Source organism: Euleptes europaea, chromosome 10 (genome assembly GCF_029931775.1).
Source record: "Euleptes europaea isolate rEulEur1 chromosome 10, rEulEur1.hap1, whole genome shotgun sequence".
Taxonomy (NCBI): Eukaryota; Metazoa; Chordata; class Lepidosauria; order Squamata; family Sphaerodactylidae; genus Euleptes; species Euleptes europaea.
The window spans coordinates 51975263-51995745 of NC_079321.1; the positions used below are offsets into that span (position 1 = coordinate 51975263).

Here is a 20483-nt window from a genome sequence, read left to right on the forward strand (position 1 = left end):
GTCCAGTGGCACCTTAGAGAATAGCAGGACTTTTGGGGTATAAGCTTTCAAGAGCCAATGCTCCCTTTGTCAGATATCTATTCTACTAGTGTTCTACTGCAGATCAACATGGCTACCCTCTGAAAGTAATTAACCTGGATGTGATAACAGCGTAGATCACTCTGGCCTGATCACAATTTTCAAGGAATGGTTGGTCCAAATAAGTGGTGTTCTTTGGTTGTAAATATAAAGGCTGGGCATTATGATGATCAGTTGAACCACAGATTGTGTAAAATATGGTAGGTCATTATGGCAAAAAAAAAATCATGCTGTAACAAATGAAACGTTGCATAGGAGTAATCCTGCTAAAGGATGTCCCCAATTTTTCTTTCCCAACAACTGAAACAAGGCTTCCAATCACTCTTTCTTCTGAAATGTGTTTACAGGCTTTGAGGAGCAGAAAACTATACATACCTATGTGTTGTGCTTCCCTAACAATTCATTATCTAGGGACCGCAACAAATTCTATTCCACAATCTAAAGCAGGGGTCCCCAACTGAGTGCTCTTGGACACCTTTCCTGTTGCCCACCAAGTGCTTTAGAAAGTGGGCAGGGCTAGCGCTTTCCCCCAGCAGAGTTTCTGTTTAGCTGTGCAGATTCAAAAGCTCCCTGTTAAATAGAACTTTTTTTAAACTTAAAGTCATAGTGGAAATCTTATTGTTTCCCTCCCATTTGTCTAGAATTCAGTGACAAGACAATAATCCATATTCATAAAATTAAAACAAAATCAAAGTTACCTGCTGGTTCTGGTATGCTGTAACAGTTGTGAAAACTGTCTCAGGAAAAGAGAATGCCTTCACCCCCTCCCCTGAAGGAATGGGTTTGACTGGGGACAGATCATCTCCACAGTCTTTCCTAATGACATGGACACGTGGCTGGTACTTGTGCATAGAATGGAGGATAATCTACAACAACAAAAGAGAGAGAGAGAGAGATTTGTTAGAAATGGCTCCCGGTTGCTTCTGTATCAACAGTATTTTGGATTCATAAAAATGTACTGCTTATCTTTCTTGTTTATTGCAAACCATGATAACTTTGATGTACCACAAAACTGGACTGGGTTCAGTTCAACAAAGTGCCTTAGGGAGATGATTTTGTAACTATGTGAAGGATGGAAGGTGATTGGATGGTTTGACTACAACTGAATTCTTTCCAAATCTATCTGGAGTAGAGTTGTGCACAAAAAAAAAAAAAAAAAAAAAAATTGGTGGATTTCGGGTTCAGGTTTATTGGGCCTGGGGAAAGACGAAGCTGAAAAAACTTCCGCTGATTCGGTGATCGGCTATTTGGCTTTATTCCCAAGTTTTGGTATTTGGTAAAACTAAAACCCGAATATTGCCCAAACGGCTAATTTTGGGTTTATTTTCAGTTTGGGTTTATCAATATGCACAGCCCTAACCTGGAGATTTTCAGAAGCACTCTGGAATGTTCTGTTTGCGGCATCCTGAAGAACAAATGAAAATTTAACCACTCCAAGAAATACATTTTTAAAAGCCATAGTGAATATCAGTGAAATATGATTTTTCTGCATTGTAGATGCAAGCATGATTTTCTAGAAAGGTACACTACTGTTGTCATAAGAATACAAGTCTGTCTGTGTGTGTAAAGTGCTGTCAAGTTGCAGCTGACTCCCTATGGGGTTTTCAAGGCGAGAGACTAACAGAGGTGGTTTGCTATTGCCTTCCTCTGCATAGCAACTCTGGTATTCCTTGGCTGTCTCCAATCCCAATATTCAACAAGGCTGACCCTGCTTAGCTTCCAAAATCTGATTGGATTGGGCTAGCCTGGGTCATCCAGGTCAGGGCATACTGATTCTAAAAATATTTGTACCTATGGACTAGGACAACTTTACACTGATCTCTGAAGTTACCAATCATCAACAGAATCAATAATGGCCATGGCTCCTTTTAATGTATGGCTTCATCTACAAATATGCACACAGGTAACAAATACCAGGGCTGAACAGAATGAAAACTAGCTAAATGGTTAAGCATTTTATAATCCAAACCCAAATGAAAATTGCCCTAAAGTGCATATTTTATAGCACTCTGGCAAGGCAATCCTAAATAGAGATATATCCTTCGAAATCTATTGAAGTCACTAGGTTTAGATGGGTATAGTACAGGGGTGGGGAAGCTCCGGCTCGTGGGCCGTTTCCGGCCCGCGGGATCAATTTATCCGTCCCACGGCCCGCCTGCTGAGAGTCCCCACCCAGCCCTCCCCCTGCTTGAGCCCCTGTCCTGCATGCTAGCCACGGCGCCATCAGAGGGTCTCTGCCCATTCCCCCGGCCTGCACGCTTGCCGCGCCACAGCCGCCGGAGGGTCCCCGCCCAGCCCTCGCCATTGTCCACGCCGCTGCTCAGCTCTCCTGCTCGAGCCCCCAGCCCGCGCGCTAGCCAAAGCGCTGTTGGAGGGTCCCCGCCCAGCCCTCCCCCGTCGTCCATTCCCCCAGCCTGCGTGTTTGCCGAGCCACCACCACTGGGGGGTCCCCCCAGCCCCCCATGCCCCATTCCCCCAGCCTGCTCACTTGCCGCGCCGCCGCCAGAGGGTCCACCCCAGCCCCCCATGCTCCATTCCCTGGCCTGTGCACTTGCCGCGCCGCCGGAGGGTCCCCCCCAGCCCCTCGTGCTCCATTCCTCGGCCTGCATGCTTGCTGCACCGCCACCGGAGGGTCTCCCCCCAGCCCCCCGTGCTCCATTCCTTGGCCCGTGCGCTTGCCGCACTGCCACCGGAGGCTCCCCCCCAGCCCCCTGTGCTCTATTCCCCGGCCTGCATGCTTGCTGCGCCGCCGCAGGTCCCCACCGAGCCCTCCCTGTGCATGTGTGTGCGTGTGAGATCCCTGGGCCACAAAGCGGCCCGGCAAGTACATGTTTGTGTGTGTGTGTGTGTGGGGGGAGAGCCTCCTTCCCCCCTTTTCCTTCCTTTCCTTCCTTCGCTTCTTTCTTTCCTTCCTTCCCCTGCATAGCCGCTCCTAGGGTTGCCAACCTCCAGGTGGTGGCTGGAGACCTGGCAACCCTAGCCTCTCCCCCCCTGGAAGATCTACGCCTGGTATGGCCCCCGAATGATGTTATAAATGTGCAAATGGCCCTTGGCACGAAAAAGGTTCCCCACCCCTGGTATAGTAGCGCTTCATCGGACTGTAGTCTGGAAGGTCTAGAAAAAAACTTTCATTTCATATCATATATGAAATTGCTTTTAATAGTTCTAAACCAAAAATGTTATTATTACTTTTGGAGGCCCATTAATACCTATAAAGGTTTCATGGCTACTAGCCGATAGAAAATCTAATTAGAAAGAGGAAATTTTTTAATTTCCTGTTTCATTACTGGCCACAGAATATGAAATCACCATTGTATGTCATCCTTCCAACTACCTCCTCTTTCTTGGCAAAACATTAATGCCAAATACCATGAAACGAAATTTGCCCAATTAAAAGGAAGGGTTTTATATTTGAATAAATAAGGCCTTGGCTAGTTGGGATGATTTTACATGAATTCATTCCTCACTGGGAGACATGACACTGTTTTGAATAAGCAGCTTTCCGGATACTTGATCTTTCACTAGAGTAAGTCAGGCTTTTGACAATCACATCAGAAGCAACCAAATATTACGGCTCAGTTATATTTCTTCCATAATACAGGATTTCCCATTTCTGCATCCTAATGCAGAGCAAGATGCCAGAAAAAAATGCTGCCAACCTTAATGTTCAAGCAACATTTATAGATATTTCACATTTGGGGGGGTTGTTAAATTTACAAGGAAAAAATACCAGACCTTATTCTAATATGATTCTTAAGATGCAATTTTGGCAATATTAAGAAATAATCCTCTTTACAGTTTGCTAACAGAGGTTCATTTGCTCCCTGTTGCAAACTTATTTAAATTGAGGATAGGAGAGCATTACAGCATGGAATATTGTTGCTCAAGAGAAGCAAATAAAACTTTGGCTATGTGATAGGATTCCCTCCTTGTGCTTCCCTGTCCTGGGGCAATTTTTAAAAAATAAGCTTTACTGAAATCAGTGGCACTTCTTTCCATGTGCTTAGGATCACAGACTGGCAGACAAAATTGTATAGCCACTTTAACTTTACTTTAGTGAGAGGCTTGTGGGCATGATCCAAAATGGGGGGGGGGGCTTATATAATTGTGTGAATTCAACATGCCCTGCAATCATTAAAAATTTTATTACAGGGATATAAAATATAAATGATACAAAATAAAATAAGAAAAACTGAAAGAAAAATGCAAATGGAAACCTGCTTAGAGCTTCCTTCAATAGGGCATATTTTTATAAACTGAAGTAGAGAACACTGTAGAAAAGGAAACCAGATTTCATCTGCACTTTTATAACATTAAGGACAATTACCACTAGTTTTGCCAAGTCCCTCTTCACCACCGGCGGGAGATTTTTGGGGCAGAGCCTGAGGAGGGCAGGGTTCGGGGAGGGACTTCAATGCCATAAAGTTCAATTGCCAAAGTGGCCATTTTTCTCCAGGTGATCTGATCTCTATCGGCTGGAGATCAGTTGTATTAGCAGGAGATCTCCTGCTACTACCTGGCAACTGGCACCCTAACTACCACCATCCAACATTTCTCCTGGCCCTCACACCTATAATTACACATTGGTTCCTCTCATTATCTTCAATAGACTGCTGGATTGTATCTCCTTACTAAAAAATAAAAATTGATGCACAGATAATTCTGTATTAAAGAAAAACCTGTGAATTACACTTTACTTCTCACTTCTGTCATTTTTTTTATTCTGAAACCGTTGTCGTGTATACCAGAAATGCAGTGTGACTGTAAAGATCTCCATGAAATCAAAGTACTGGTAGTTAAAATCAAAGTATCTAAAATCTAACTAATCCAAGTAACTAGTTTACACAGATTACTGTCTCTATAAATGTGTGTGTACACACGTGTGTGTGTGTGTGTGTGATAAGTGAGAAAGTAGTTCACAATATTTAAATGTGGAACGATGATCAGTTAGAACTGTGTTTGACGGGTTTAAAATTATCCAGATTACAAACATAAGAACAAATATTTTATTTATTTAGGGTAATTCTATGCTGCCTCTTCTGAGTCCTTCTTAAGGCAGTTTACAACTAAAAGAATGTTACCCTATTAAAGACAAGCCATTAAAAAAAGCCACTGGACATAAACAGCATAAAAACTATCCATAAAACAGAAGCAGACCATTAAAAAGCTGGTAAGAGAAAATCCCTAATTATAATACTGCACACATAACTCTGCATTTCTTAAATTAGTAGATTACGCAAGGGTTTACAGGTTTACATGGAGAAGAGGGACTATGGAAATGCCCCCCCCTCCAGCAATATCTTCCACAAACATAAAATTTACAAGGTCATTAATAGTTACACCACATTCGAATCACAATAGAATTTGGAACATATTTCTATCTTTCCAAACAGCTAAAGCAAAACTAACAGTGACAACTGCTATCATCAAAGTTCAGTATTTGTCCCTTGAAACCTGAACCCGCAATCCAAAACACAGTTACACACTTAAGCATGCAGAAATCAGCAGGTTGAGCATTCCTGTCTTTGCATAAGATTGTGATCCTAGATTTTTTTTAAAAAAACTTTTTCAAACACCACATTAAAAACACACACAAAAAACCCAGTTTTGCTTTTTGCCTTGTGGCTACTGATCCTTTTCTAACATTACTGTCATTTTTCCAATTCGCAACTGTGATGGCAAGAGGATCACTTTTTCTAGGATGACAGTTGATATTCTCGTAACTTTTACACACAGCCTTGTTGGTAAGTACAATAAAAGTGTGATTGTAACATAATAACAGTGCATCTACACAGGCAGTTATTAACCTAACTTGTCATGTCATGAAAGCCAATTCTTTTAAATTGATACAACAATAGTCTATTTTATGAATTCTAACAAGGAAGCTAGCTAGCAAGATTTAAACAAAAGTGGGGAGAAAACACCAAGGATAAAATAAGAAAAACAGGATGCTACATTTGCATCCAAAGGACTAAATTCAGATTTTTATATTTCTGCTTCTGCATAAAGCTATAGAGCAACAAAGGTGGAGAGAAAATAATTTCTGTTGCCACAGTAAAATGGGAATGAGTATCACCAACTATCATCAACCAAAAGAAAAGCCCATTGTTACTGAAACCCATTGGTTCAACAGAGAACATGCAGTTTGTTAAGGACTACCTTAATTTATAATGAACCTCCATCTCTTCATTTATAAGGAACCCCCCCGCCCCGTGATTTCTTCTACATGTGCAATAATTCAACCACTTCATAACATTCCTTCAATCTGTCAAAGTGTCCAAAGAATAAATGTGTATTCTTTGGAACAGAGATGTTCTTGGTTTATGTTTCCGCATTGTCTAGTAATAAAAATAACTTCCCAATCTTGCAAATTTTAGAAAGACTAAATTTTGCAATATTTTGTATTAGTCTTCAAAACTTATGTTCCAATTTAAGGCACATTTTAGGCCTGAATCAGTTCAATGTGTATTTTGAATTGCTCTAGGAAAAAGCTACTTGACTTTCTTCCAAACTGAAGTACTTAGTAAAGAGGAATGCTTGAGTAATCCTAAAGTAGTACACACAATGAATAATAGATTTATGGCAAGAGATACGTAGTTTTCAACTCAGAGGGGAACTGTTAAACCTTTACAATTACACAATGTGAAAAGCTGCTTTCAACCCATCTTGAGAATGTATCTTGTGATTATCTAGCTCATTGTGATTATCTAGCTCAAAGACATTCAATTGCCTACTGTGCCCAATGAAAAGAATAGTTATGAGCAACCAATCCATCCACGGTCAACTGCAGAGTCTCTTGGCTCTTGAGTAAAGCTCAACTTCATCACAGTCCCCCAAGCGCTACAGCCAGACAAATTCACTGAAATTTCTAAACAGGAGCCAAGTTCCCCACATATGAACACAAGCCTTTACTGAATCAGGAATGCAGAACTGAGACCGAGAAATATGAGACAAACTGTGTAAAGATTGACTTAGGTCTTGACTGTCTTACTGAGATAAATTTCTCATCTAAAATAACATCTTTTGTAAAGCACATTACTAGCTGCACCAATTTCCCACTACTATTAATCTTGCCTAAAATTAAATGAAGGAAAATGGTTGCTCATACCTCTGAGCTATTAATAACAGGTTGCAAAAATCCTAGCAGAATATGAACACAGTATTTGTGGCATAGATCTACATAGTCTTTACTCAACTTTACTTTTAAATACTCCAACTGTTGTCAGCTTACTTCATAATTTCCCCATTTTTACTATCTAGGAACAACTGCTTTTGTTGGTACAAGACCAGCAATTTTTTTTTCTATCTGACCAAACAGTATGCCTACTTATGAACACATTAACTATAGGTGTGCAGACTGAACTGCTCATTCCATGTGATTAAGAAATCTAGTGTTTCCTGGAGGTCAGCGTACTACATTTGGACCACATTTAAATAACAGCCACGGCTGGCTTCAAAAAATTCAATCTCAGGCAGTCAGTCTCGAAACACACATAATAGCTAGATGGCGATTGTTCCATCTGTGTGTTCTCCACTGGTGCAGGGAAGTTTTTAATATATAAGGGGATGCCTTGTTTGTCTACAAGAAAGGATGGCCTTCACATATTGCAGTTCTTAGATTTTTTTTCTATAAGCATGGTCTTTCAAAGGAATTAATGTGTAATTTATGAGTGGAGTTTCAAAATATGTCATTAAAAAGTCTCATCTCAAAGCTATTTGCATATAACTACAGTATTTACCAAAAGTTTGAAACGTGAGTATATTGGAGATTACTTGAAAGACAATGAATCTTTTCTCCCCACTAGTTTTGAATAGAGAAGGAAATATTCCTATAGTGTAATTTTGTCATGTGAGGTAGTGTCATGACTAAACAATTTGGAGCTTGCAAATAGAACACTTAAACTGAACAATTCCCTGCCAGTTTTGCAGAAGTAATGAGCTTCAGCTGTGAACAGGTCTTGCTCCATAAGACAGGTAATAAATCATTATCAGAGTGAATACAGCTCTCATGTTGTTCCTTTTGAGTACTGTGATTAACAGCTCATGGAGCTCTGCACAATTTAGGGGTTTTTTTAGTTAAATTTTATTTTACTAAAGTAAAATTGTTGTGTGTGGAAAACCTTTTTTTTTAAGACAGGCATATTGTTTTCACCATGATTCCTATAAAGGACGGAAGGTTCAAGCTATACATGCACTGACAAAATAGAATGTTAGTTCTATGCTTTTCACTTAGTTAATTTAATCTCTCCAAGGCAGAAATCAGTTTTGCAGAGCAAAATGGCACCCAATTACTAATTAACTATCATGGCAAAATGTAAAAGCATGCATACATGTAACCTGACCTAGGTTTTGTATGGTCAATCTAGTTTTTTGAATGTGAGGTACTTTTTTGAAAAAGACTCCGCATTTTGTACCATTATAGAAAACAACATACTCACATGGCCCTGGTCATCCAGTTCATTGTTTGTAAGTTTCAGTTTGTCGAAGCTGATGACTTGCCTCATCCAAGTCTCTCCTGAGGCAGGTGAATCTGGGTGAATGTATACGCGCGGAGGCACAGGTGAGTCAGCATTGCCAGCCACCATCCATTTGGAGCTGTGATAAACATACCTAAGGAAAGAATCCCACTGCTTATGAAAATCACAATGGAAATAATTCACTGGCACTTCTTATACTTTGCAGCAAAACATTTATAGTAGAATGTACAGGATGATAAATATTTAGTTAAAAATCTATGATAGTATAACTCCTCTGTTTGATTGACATGCTGGTCAACAGTCAGTAAAATACTGTCAAATATCCCATGAAGCAAAGAATGCCATATTGTAAGTGGCAGCTTGTCTTTTTTAATGCTGTTTCCTTCCTTGATGTTTGTTTTAATTGTTTTGTTTTCAAACTGCTACAATACACTGACCCTGGTTGTGATTCAGGATAGAAACTGTAGAAAACAGCTTATTATGACTTTCACACTTAGAGCAACCTTCTGTAACACATTAAAAATTATAATAATCCCCTGCATTTCTAAAAGTTGATTCCATTGCTCTACCATAACTAATTTCATTTCCTAATTAGCATATCAAATTGATAATTACGAAGGCATTTTGATTTTCTAATAAAGGTTTAAATAATTGCCTAAGTAATCAACCAATTTTTTTCACTAATCAAGTATCCTGCCAACCCTGTTCCACTGCACACTGTAGGGATAATTGCAACCCCAAATAAATATCTTGGCTGAAGCTACTTTGATTTAGCCAATTACATTTTAAACTAAAACTAAATGCTGACAAATCTAAAATGAGGCTGCAAAAATAAAATGAGCATTAGAAATAATCCAAGAAACATGAACTTTAATGTTTTTACTGCAACAGTCCCATTGTTGTATAAACATTAAAGTTCATGTTTCTTGGATTATTTCTAATGGAACATTCTATAAAGATTTCTTCTAAATTCACGGATTAAAATTCCATTTTTTTTTCATTTATCCAGAACTAAAAACAATATTCTGATTGTAGATAACCCCATCTTCTATTTTAAATATCCACTGAAGAACCAAATGTGTTTATGTAGTCTTCTTATCTATCATAAAAATGCATCATATTTTTACGAGAATGCTTTTAGAAATGAAAAAGGACTGAAATGAAATGTGCACATTTACTTTAAAATAACCTTGTTTACCTAGACATATCAGATGGAATTTGGCACAGGCAACCAAATCTGACATGATAAAAACAGATTTGAGTTGTTTTACAAAAATAAATACCTTAATCCAGAGCCCAATGTGCACTCCATTGCAAAAATGGAGCTCTGCGATGCCTGTCCACTGGAGTGAATGGGGTAACCCTTAGGATAAAGGAGCTCCACATTAAATCAAAGGCATTGAGCCTGCATTAAATCACTAGAGTGCTGTAATTTACCTCAATGCTACAATCGTGATCCAATCTAAACTATTTTCAAAATTTTGTCGAAGGCTTTCACGGTCAGAGTTCATTGGTTCTTGTAGGTTATCCGGGCTGTGTAACAGTGGTCTTGGTATTTTCTTTCCTGACGTTTTGCCAGCAGCTGTGGCAGGCATCTTCAGAGGAGTAACACTGAAGGACAGTGTCTCTCAGTGTCAAGTGTGTAGGAAGAGTAATATATAGGATACAATGGTTCCACATTAACATACCACACCCTCATTAGCACATTATTTTGATTCTTACAGGACAATGATTTGCACATTACCTTTAATACTTTGCAGGACAATGACTCAGCTCAAACCCAACCCCCCTCTGACTATACATTACTCTTCCTACACACTTAACACTGAGACACTGTCCTTCAGTGTTACTCCTCTGAAGATGCCTGCCACAGCTGCTGGCGAAACATCAGGAAAGAAAATACCAAGACCACGGTTACACAGCTCAGATAACCTACTTTCAAAATTATTTGTCTTTTTTTTCTATTTGGTGTCCACTGGAGTGAATGGGGTAACCCTTAGGGTAAAGGAGCTCTATTTTCAAAATTATTTGTCATTTTTTTTCTATTTGTAGATTTTATTTATATATTTAAAATCCATTACTGATATTTACCATAATATTAAAAGTGATCGAGCCTTATTATGTCCGGCAATGCTAACAGAAGATTGGGATCACTGCACAGAATACGCAGTGTTTACTTTCCCATAAAAGGTATACTCATTTTAAGGAAACTTCTGGAATTAAGCTCAGTATCTGAAAAGCACTGTTCCACAACTGAGGAAGCAAGAAAGGATTATTCAGCTAATGAATGGTAGGAAGGGGAAAATGGTGTCTTTCCTTGCTTGGAAATTCGCTTAGACCAAGGGTTCCCTGGAAAACCTTTTGGTAACCCACCACCACCACTCAGGAGCCCCTGAGAACATCCAGACTGACCCACTGAGTACTAGAACAATAACAAAATGGGCAGGGTAGAAACTCTAGAAAATACCTTACAACCAACCTGGTAGCACCCATGCAGTTCAGAAAAATATCCCAGAGAAATAAATTGTACTAAATGAAGTCCCCCCCCGCCCAAATCTTTATATTAAAAAAAGGATGATTACAAAAGGGGGAGGGGAAAAATGTGGTTAGATTCTGAAAGAGGGGGGAGGGGCAAAAAACCCCAAACACAATACAGGCAAAGGGACCCAGCACAGAGATTGAGCCTACGTGGTATAGTTGCTAGAATGTCAGACCAGGATCTGGAAGACCCAGGTTCGAATCCTTACTCTGTCATGGAAGCTGTCTGGGTGACCTTGGGCCAGTCTCACTCTCTCAGCCTAACCTACCACACAGGGCTGTTGTGAGGTTAAAATGGAGGAGAGGAGGAGAATGTAAGCCACGTTGGGTCCCCACTGGGGAGAAACACAGGGTATAAACCAAGTAAATAAATAAATAAAATATTTTTACATAATGAAATATATTTTAATAAAAAGATCTGTATGAGTCATGAGCATTAAATTCATTTAAGGAGCAATGGACTGGATCCTAAAAATTGTACCTGAAATCTCAGGCTTTCTCCCCCTTCCTCCTACAGCTGTAAGTTCTTAAAAGTAATATAGATGTATATGCTATAAAATGACCATAATTCAAAGTTTAAAGGGCTTCAAACTGTGGATAGATTGGAGGTATATCCCTCCAATCATGGAGAGCTTACTTCTCTTTAGGAATACCCATAAACATAATGGACTGAACACTGCAGCACAAAGCATTTCATGACAATGGCCCCTTTCACACTGCCATTCAAAACAGGATGTTATCTGTTGCTGGCCCAATTCCTTGTAAAACAACATGGGCACTGACGTTTCAGACAGCATATTTAAATCCATTCAAATCCATTTATGAGCTGTATCTGAAGCACTCTGCCCATTTTAAACCACTCTGTTTTTTTCTTCGCCCTTTTTCACAGCATGTTCTATTTCGGCTTTTTTTCTTTGAATTTTCTCAGTTTTGCGTTATAGCACTAGATCAATATAGCAATTCAATGACAGCTACAAGGATCTGAATGCTGTCAATATTGTTATACTGGTCTAGTGCTATAGCACAAAAGTTGGAACCTAAAAAAAAGCCGAAAGAGAATGCGCTGCAAAAAAGGCAGGGAAAAAAGCAGCGCTTTCAGAAGCTGCAGACTTCCCACGCACCACACTACAGCAATTCAGAAGCGCAAAAAACACCTGAAAACAGAAGCAGTTTAAAAAAAAAAAAGGCTCAGCCCCACTTTGCAAACGGGATACAAGTGACTTTGCTTGAAAAGGTAAATAAAATCTGCTAGCAGCTGGGAGCCAAAATGGTTGTCTGAAACGGCACAAAAATCCGTTAACATCCGGCACCTAAAACGGATTAAAAGGGGCCAATGAAAAGAATGGGGACACCCCGTCTAAAAAAAGCTGTGCGCACATCAGACTCCTAGCTCTCATACCAGAGTAACTGGATTGGGGCAATACGTTTCTTGATACTGTGTGATCTATTAATAGGATGGAATTTGCCATCTGTGATCTTGCTGTTTGAATTCTAATCTGACTGAGAATTTGTTAAATGGTAAAACATTTTAATATATTATGGGGACCTTAAGAAACTTAAAATAGTGCAAAAACTTCAGAGTGCAAATGAAATGCAGGATTAGGCCTTCCTATAAAGCAAGTAAAATTTGTGGTACAACAGCAAACAAAAGTAAATTGCCTTCCATATATTAAAAAACACAGGATTTTTTGGGTTATGAAACTCATAGAATGCACAAGTCTTTTCCAACTGAATCCTCTGGCAATACTTCTTTAACCCAACAATAATTATGGTTGGACCAACTGTTATAGAACCTTAAATTGCTGAACACTGAACTGTGCTTCCCCCATTCCTACAAATTCTTGCCGGGAGTTCTAATGGGAATAAATGTAGATTTTAACCAGGGCCATCCACATCATCAAGACCTTATGTTAATTTTTTAACAGAATTGTTATTTATAGCAGCTAGCAAATTATTGCAAATGTCTGCATAGATAGAAATTCTGTCAAATAACAAATTAAAACCACCAAAAATGCCCTTTTTATCACATCAATCTCTGGCTATTAAAATATCCTAAAACAATTCAAGACAGTTGAGGGTGTTAAACTATTTTAGCATTTACTTGTTCATGGGAAATTTTCATGCAGAGAAGTGATAAAAACTGTCCGGCCACAACATTATTCTACTACTAAAGCTGTTATAAGTACAGTCAGTGCACAGGCTACAGACAGTCCAAATTGACCTGACTGGCTTCAAGTGACTCTGACAAAATAAAGGGGCTGGAGGACTGCGGCTTACATATTGAAATATCTGAATGCTCATCTAGAGTGTGCTCAAAACATGAGCCAAATGTGCAAAGCAGTTCAACAGAAAAAATAAGAATCACTTGATTGTTCTCACGTGCTTGGCAAAGAGAACTTATTTTTTATGCAGTGAGATGAAGATAGGAATTTGGAAGAGTTAAGCACAACCTTCTGTTAATTTCCAAACTAGCCACGCTCTTTTCCAGTTCCCAATATTCCACTTTCTATAAATTGCAGTTACTATACCTGTATCTTTTGTTATCCACTGGGACAATGTCCATAGCAATATAATACTGTTGATGTGGATCTAGACCTGAAATTTTCACTCTCATTGCAGGAAACATCCGTCTGAACACACAAAAAAAGAACATTTTAATAAAAAACAGACTTGGAGACTTGTACAGAAACAGGGACTTGTTTGTAAAAACAGCTCCAGCATTTTCTCATTTAGATTGGCAGTAGGAATCTTTATAATTATAACTCAGTGATTAATAAAATAGTCTTTACGTATGTTTCAACAGACTTCAGGTGTGTGTTTTTCCTTGACCAATGTTTTCAAATGCCTTCAGAATACAGATTATATTACAATATTCAAGTGTAGTTTGCTGAATAGCAAACCCTTTTCATTTTGAATTTTTGTTTTAGAAATTTAAGTTTCACAGTGGTAATATCAGGAAATGTATTCAGGTAGGAGCTACTGCTTACACAAAATAGAACATTCAGAGGTTAACACTTTAAACCTAAGCATATTTACTCGAAAGGAAGTTTCACTGAAGTCAATGACATTTATTTCCAAATAATAGGCCCTGATCAAGAAAGCCTTACATCTAGAAATGGGCTTTTTTCTTGCCAGAAAGATTACCAGCAGTATCATGGGAAGGACAGAATATAATGCTTGAAATCAGTTTCCCTCTTCTCTGATTGAACCTATCACAGCTAATACTAAGCAGTTTCTTCAACGGTGCATAAGCATTACACAAATGTTGGGCCCACAGTTTCCCCTCCATCCCGTCCCACTAGAATACTAAACATGAATACTTAGAAACAATCCTACTGAAATCAATGGAACTTCTTCATGAACATAGTTAGGAATGTAAAGTAAATAAAAGTCTGGCTATAGAAGACTCATTGCTCACCTATTTAATTGTATCAAACAATAGGTATTATAAAAAGTAACATATATATAGGATTCACAGAGTACAGACAAAACACACTAATTTCATGTTCCCTTGCATTCGTGACTCTACCAGTGGATACAGGCTCAAGAATTATTTTATATTCAAAAGATAAAGCTTTTGCACTAGTAGACCTTGTATTAAGGACAGCAACAGAAACCAAATATGAAGGAATACATGCCAATTTTTCCTAGAGTCAGACTGGAATAGTTATAGAACACATTATTTTGACATGTGCCTCGAATCTATGTATAACTGTTAATTGTGTCTACTTATTTAATGTTTACTTTGAAGGAATTTTATAACAGATATGCTTTTTCTTATTATGCAAGCAAACACATAAATTCCATTTTGTTAAATATTTTGATGTTCCAAGTATAGGAAATCAAGCTAGATTTCAGAAAGAATTAAATATTATGATTAGCTAAACAAGAGGGCAAATCTAGCTGTAGCCAGCTAGTTCATGCTGTTATTTCAGTGCACCTGTAAGGGGGGGGGGGGGAGAAAACCTTTGACAGGACAACTTTTAAGACAAATGTTTCCTTGTGCTGTTTAAGACTGCACTTCAATCATTAATAAGGCCCTCTGAAAATGTAGACGGTAACATATGGATTCAATAAAATGTTTCTGTAATTTCTAATAAGTTCAGATACTTTTATACTATACAGGTTTTTACCATGTGTATCCCTTGGAAAGGGAAGAAAAAGGTTCTTTTTAGAAGAAGGCAGCATTCACATCCTTCACTCTAATGAACAGGAAACCAAAAATTCCACATATTTTTGTATCAACTAAAATTATCGTTGCTGAACTGGCTTATAAATCAATTTACTTTATTTATTCTGACGCATTTGTGAATTTGGGATTCTGTCTGCCATCTTTAGAAGTTAACAGCCATTTAAACATCCAGCTTGTGCAATGTGAGATTTTCTATTTAATTAACGCTGAGGAGCAAAGCCAATGTGACAGTGACATCTTGAGCTACTGAAACACAATACAAAAGGATGTCCGTAGTTTCTCCTGGTTTGGGATGTGTTTAAATTGTTTTAAAGCATTTATATTGACACGCAATAGGCAAAAACGCTAGAAATTGTATATTTTAACACTACTTTAAAAAAACAAATGGCAAAAAGTGTCTTTCTGGGGTCTGTCCTTCTAAAGATGATACAAAGGTTTACACTCCTGGATCCCTGTTAATGTGGATGGTTTAGAGTTGCACTGAGCACACCACACACCCATTACCTTGAAACAAATCAAATGTAAACCAGCTGAACGGCTTTCCAAGTCTTGCCAGCGTGCAAACACCCTTTCTTGTAAACTTCCACTGAAATATGCGCCATGCACTTTAAAATAAATTGCAAGTCGCCGAATCAAGCGGACTAATGATCGGTCCTACACAAAATACACCGACTTGCCTGGATTTTTTTTTTGCGCCCAGTGCACAACGCCATTTGGAAATGATTTCGATTTCAGGATTTGCTTCCAAGCCTGCGTTATTAACAACGGGATCCCAGCGCGGATGACCTGAAGGCCGCGCGTCTTGAAGTTTTGGCTCATCCCCGCCCACGCGGCAGGAACTGGGCCCTGCCTTCCGCTTTGGATCGTGGACATTGGCGCAGTAACTTAAAACGCGCGCCTTTGGCCGGGCCTGCTCGAGGGGCTTACCTTCCCGCCTTGGTGATGATCATCTCGGTGCCGATCTCGTGGAACCGCTTCCAGAGCTCCGCGCCCTGCAGGTCCACCCGCGGCACCTGCGGGGCCAGCGGAGGGGAGGCCGGCCTCGAACCCGCCGCCGCCTTGGCGGGGCCTCCGGGGGACAGCGGGGGCGACGCGGCCCTCAAGAAGCTCTCTTCGCCTGCGGGGTGGGGGTCGAGAGAAAGAGAAGCCGTGTCACGCACGGAAGCGGCCCCACAGGGCCCCCAAGCCCCGCTACGTCTGGCCTCCATTTGGGGCGGGAAAGGGCAGAGGCGACGGTTGAAGCCGTTAAAAGCGACGGTTGAAGCCGGTAAAGGCGCTTTCCTCCCCTCCCTCCGCGCGCGCCTTCGGGAGAGGGGCACGTGGGGGCTTTGCGCCTTCTCCGCTCCTTTTGGCGCGCCTCAGGCCCTGAGCGCCCACAGAGACGCCGTTTACGCATATTTGCGTAAGGGTTGGCCTTGGATTTGCCGCTCTGCGGATGCGCATTTCCCCCCAGTCCGAATTCTTAACAAATAAGCTCCTACGTAGAGTTTTGAGAATACGGATGGGGGATTTCCCCCCCCCCCAGCTATAGAGCGGCAAAGCCAAGGCGAAACCTCCCATGCGTAAATGGCCAGAGGGAGCGAGCGGGTGGCCGGGCACGAGCTTCTGTTGGCTAGGGGAGAAGCGAAAGGGATTTCACTCAAGGAAAGGGCCGCTGGGTGGCCACGTGGCGGGAATGAAAGGCCCCAAGCCGAGAGCGCTTGGACAGCGCCAAGGCCGGAGGGGACGGGGCGGGCCTGCTGCTCGAAAGCAGGCCCTGAAGAAAGCCGCTGCTCCTCGGGCGGGCGGGCCTGGGAGCAAACCCCCCCCCCCCGTGGGCCCCTGGATGGCAGTGGAAATCCCGCTCTCTTAGCAGGTCTCTTCCTGAGCGGAAGGCCGTTCCTTGCGATGCAAGTTTGCGTCCCAGGTTTTCAGAGGCCGTTTCTGCCCGGGAGGTTTTGCCGCTCGAGAGACGCGCGTTTTTCCCCATCCGAATTCCTCCAAACTCCGAAATAAGCCCCCCTGCAGAGTTGTGAGAACTCAGATGGGGGGGGGGGAGAAATGTGCATCTAGAAATTTGCAAACCCCAGGCAAAACCTCCCTTGCAGAAATGGCCCAGTCCCGTGAAAAAGCCCTTGCTTTGCAAATGTCGCTTTGAAAGCAAACAAGCTGGGCGCGCCTAGGTGGACCTCTTTCGCGTTCATTCATCTTTCACTCGCCGTTCCTGCAAAGGAGGTGCAGTCCCAAGAAAGCGACGAGCGCCTGCAGCCTACGAAAATCAAGACGATTTAAGCATAAGGATATGTATTCATGGATGGCATTTAGGCCTCCGTCATCTTGTGTTAGTGGGTTAACTACTTTGAATCACCGACCCTCTAAGACCTGTGAAATGCACATCGACAGCTTCACTGGGGTTAGAAAATGGTCTTTTTAAAAAAAAAAAAAAAACCCTAAACTATAATTTGCTCGCTTTCGTTATTTTTATAGGGTGAGGGATCAGCACAAAACAAGCCCCAGAGGGAATATATTATAGGGCATACATATGATATTGCTCCTTAAGGTTTCACAGATTTATCTCTATATTACAGTACGCCACATGTAGAAGATGTTTAATAAGACTTGCAGCTTCTTGTCTGTGAAATAATGCTTTATTTCAAGCAACTAAAGCACATACTTAAAAACAGGGAAACATTCTTCGTTGCCATGGTTGAGCTTCTCATCCAAATGGGGCAATTAAGAACAAAGCCTCGAAAGCACATATTCTTAAAAGGTCCCCACACTAGTATTATATAATAATAATAATAAAACGTGTGGAGGGAGTTCTCCCCCCCCCCATTTTAAAGGAATTGTTGATACTACAACTGGGGGGGGGAAGAGTTTAAAATAACCGTAGAAGTCAGTCCAAATAGGGTTTGAAACACCAGGGAAGTTCAGCTGAAGCACACCGCAGTGCCATGAGCGACAGAGCCGTCAGAATAGACCAGGGTTCATAAGGATTCCTGTCGATGTATGCTCTGAATTCTCAAAACTCTGCGTGGGGGTTTATTTTTGAGTTTTGAGAATTTGGCTGGGGGGAGACGTGCATTTAGAGAGCAGCAAATCCCAGGCGAAATCCCATGCGTTTCCGTCCTTAAACTCTCTCCTTTGGGACCGAGTTCGGTGTTCGGTTAGCGGGAAATCGCACAAATATCCGGATAGTAAGGGATAAAACGCACGGTCGCTTGAGCCTCCTTTCTTCCCTGTTCCAGCCAGGATCGAACGCACGAACGTTCTTCCCTGTTCCAGCCAGGATTCAGCCAGGATCGAACGCACGAACGTGCGTTCGATCCTGGCTGAATCCTGGCTGGAACAGGGAAGAAAGGAGGCTCAAGCGACCGTGCGCTTTCGCCCTAAGGCTGCAATCAGCAGGGGAAACGCACTCCGGAATAGAAAGAACGGGGCAGAGCAGGCTTCCCGCGGAAACGCTTTAAAGAAAGCCAGGCCGGGAAAAGCTGGCAGCCCGGCAGCAGGACCTTGCCGACAGCTCCAAACCGAGGTCGAGGGTCGTAGCCTCGCTCTCTGGAGACGTTGGCAACCTCGTCGTCCCCTCGGCCCTTGGGGCCGGCAGAGCGGCAAGCGCGCCAGGGAGATCCAGCCAGAAACGACAGAGGCGATGACGGCAGGCTCTGGGTAGGGACAGCCGCCCGGGAGAGGCAACCCGGGCCGCGTTTCCGGGCGCAAAGCCGGGCAGCCCGCAGCCGTTGCTGCACGGGAGGTCGTGCCTTGGGTTTGCCTCTCTCTCGATGCACATTTTCCAAACCCGAGTTCTCAAAACTCCAAAATAAGCCCCCCCCCATGCAGAGTTTGGAGAATCCGGATGGGGGAAACGTGCATCCGGAGAGCGGCAAGTCCAATGCAAAACCTCCCATGCATATACATAGGGGCTTATTTTTGAGTTTTAAGAATTTGGATGGGGGAAATGTGCATCCAGAGAGCGGCAAGTCCAAGGCAAAACCTCCCATGCACATACACAGGGGCTTATTTTTGAGTTTTAAGAATCTGGATGGGGGAAACGTGCATCTAGGGAGCGGCAAATCCCAGGCAAAACCTCCCGTGCATCAACGGCAAGATCGCCTCTGCGGACGGGGCGGCTGCCAGCCATTCCCCTGGAAGGAGCGGCGAGGCCGCCCGGACCCACCCGCCGGAGCCCAGGGGGTCTGGCCGTCGGGGCCTGGCGACTCACTGACCTATAGGCAGAGCCCGGGCGCCGCGGCTCCGCTCGCCGTCGGCCGCGCTGGACTGCAAAGCCGCGCCGTCGCTGTCCGCGCCTTCGCTGGAGCCTTTGTCGCCGCCGCTGCTGCCGCCCTCGTCGGCCGCCGCCGCCTCTTCGCCGGCCTCTCCCGCCAGCTTCCGCCGCTTCTGCGGCTGCTGCTGCTGCTGCTTCTCGGCCCCGATCAGCGCCTCCACGGAGAAGGCGTGAGCCTTGAGGCTCAGCATGGTGCAGGGCGACGCTCTCCGCTTCTCGGCCATGCCCGGGCCGGCGGGCTCCCAGCCCTCCTCGCCTCCGCCGCCTTCCAGGCCGCGCCGAGTTCGCCTCCGGCTCTTACATCCGACTTCCAGCGGCCCGGGAGAGGCTGCAGCGCGACTCTGCCCCCCGGGCTCTCGCTCGCTCCCTTCCCGAGGCCGGACGGCTCCTGCTTGCAAAAGAGGCGCTTCTCTGCTCCCCCTCCTGCTCCTGCTCCTGCTCCTTCTTCTCCTCTGCTCCTGCAGGCTCTGCCTCGTCTGAGGGGCCAAACAGCTCTGACATGGGGAACGGACGCGCTGCGGACACAAATTAGGGCTTGTAATTGAAATTTGTTGCCTTGATCTGTCAGCACTTCCAGGCAGGAGACCGGTGGGAAGAACTGGCTCATTAGTGTCAATAAAGTGGCTGGACAGGGGCGGAGCCCAGCGAGGGAGAACGGGTGTCAATCAAGAAAGGGCCTCGGCCAATCAGAAGGGAAGGATTTCTCTCTCTCTCTCTCTCTCTCTCTCTCTCTCTCCCCCCCCCCCCAAGCTGGGTGCTTCTTTACAAGGTTACGAAAGTGCGTGGGAAGGGGAGAGGAAATCTAAGGGGTGCTGGCCGCCCTTCTCTTCCTATGACATCCCCAAAAACCCTTTCCTTGCTTGGGCCACACAACGCTATTTTGCATCTGTAAAATGGGAGCAACAGCGACCAAACACTCAAAGCTATTGCAAGA

The 20483-nt window shown here is 42.8% G+C and overlaps 1 protein-coding gene across 1 annotated transcript in view; it reads right to left on the reverse strand.

The window, feature by feature from the left end:
- Positions 1 to 19773, reverse strand: part of TBX18 (T-box transcription factor 18) — a 31935-nt gene extending 12162 nt beyond the window's left edge. The window contains exons 1-5 of the mRNA XM_056856469.1: positions 19491 to 19773; positions 16213 to 16402; positions 13622 to 13723; positions 8517 to 8688; positions 777 to 944 (exon numbers count right to left, since the gene is read on the reverse strand). Coding sequence (XP_056712447.1) covers positions 777 to 944; positions 8517 to 8688; positions 13622 to 13723; positions 16213 to 16402; positions 19491 to 19773 — 915 coding nt within the window. The remainder of the gene's footprint in view (positions 1 to 776; positions 945 to 8516; positions 8689 to 13621; positions 13724 to 16212; positions 16403 to 19490) is intronic.
- Positions 19774 to 20483: the final 710 nt, after the last annotated feature.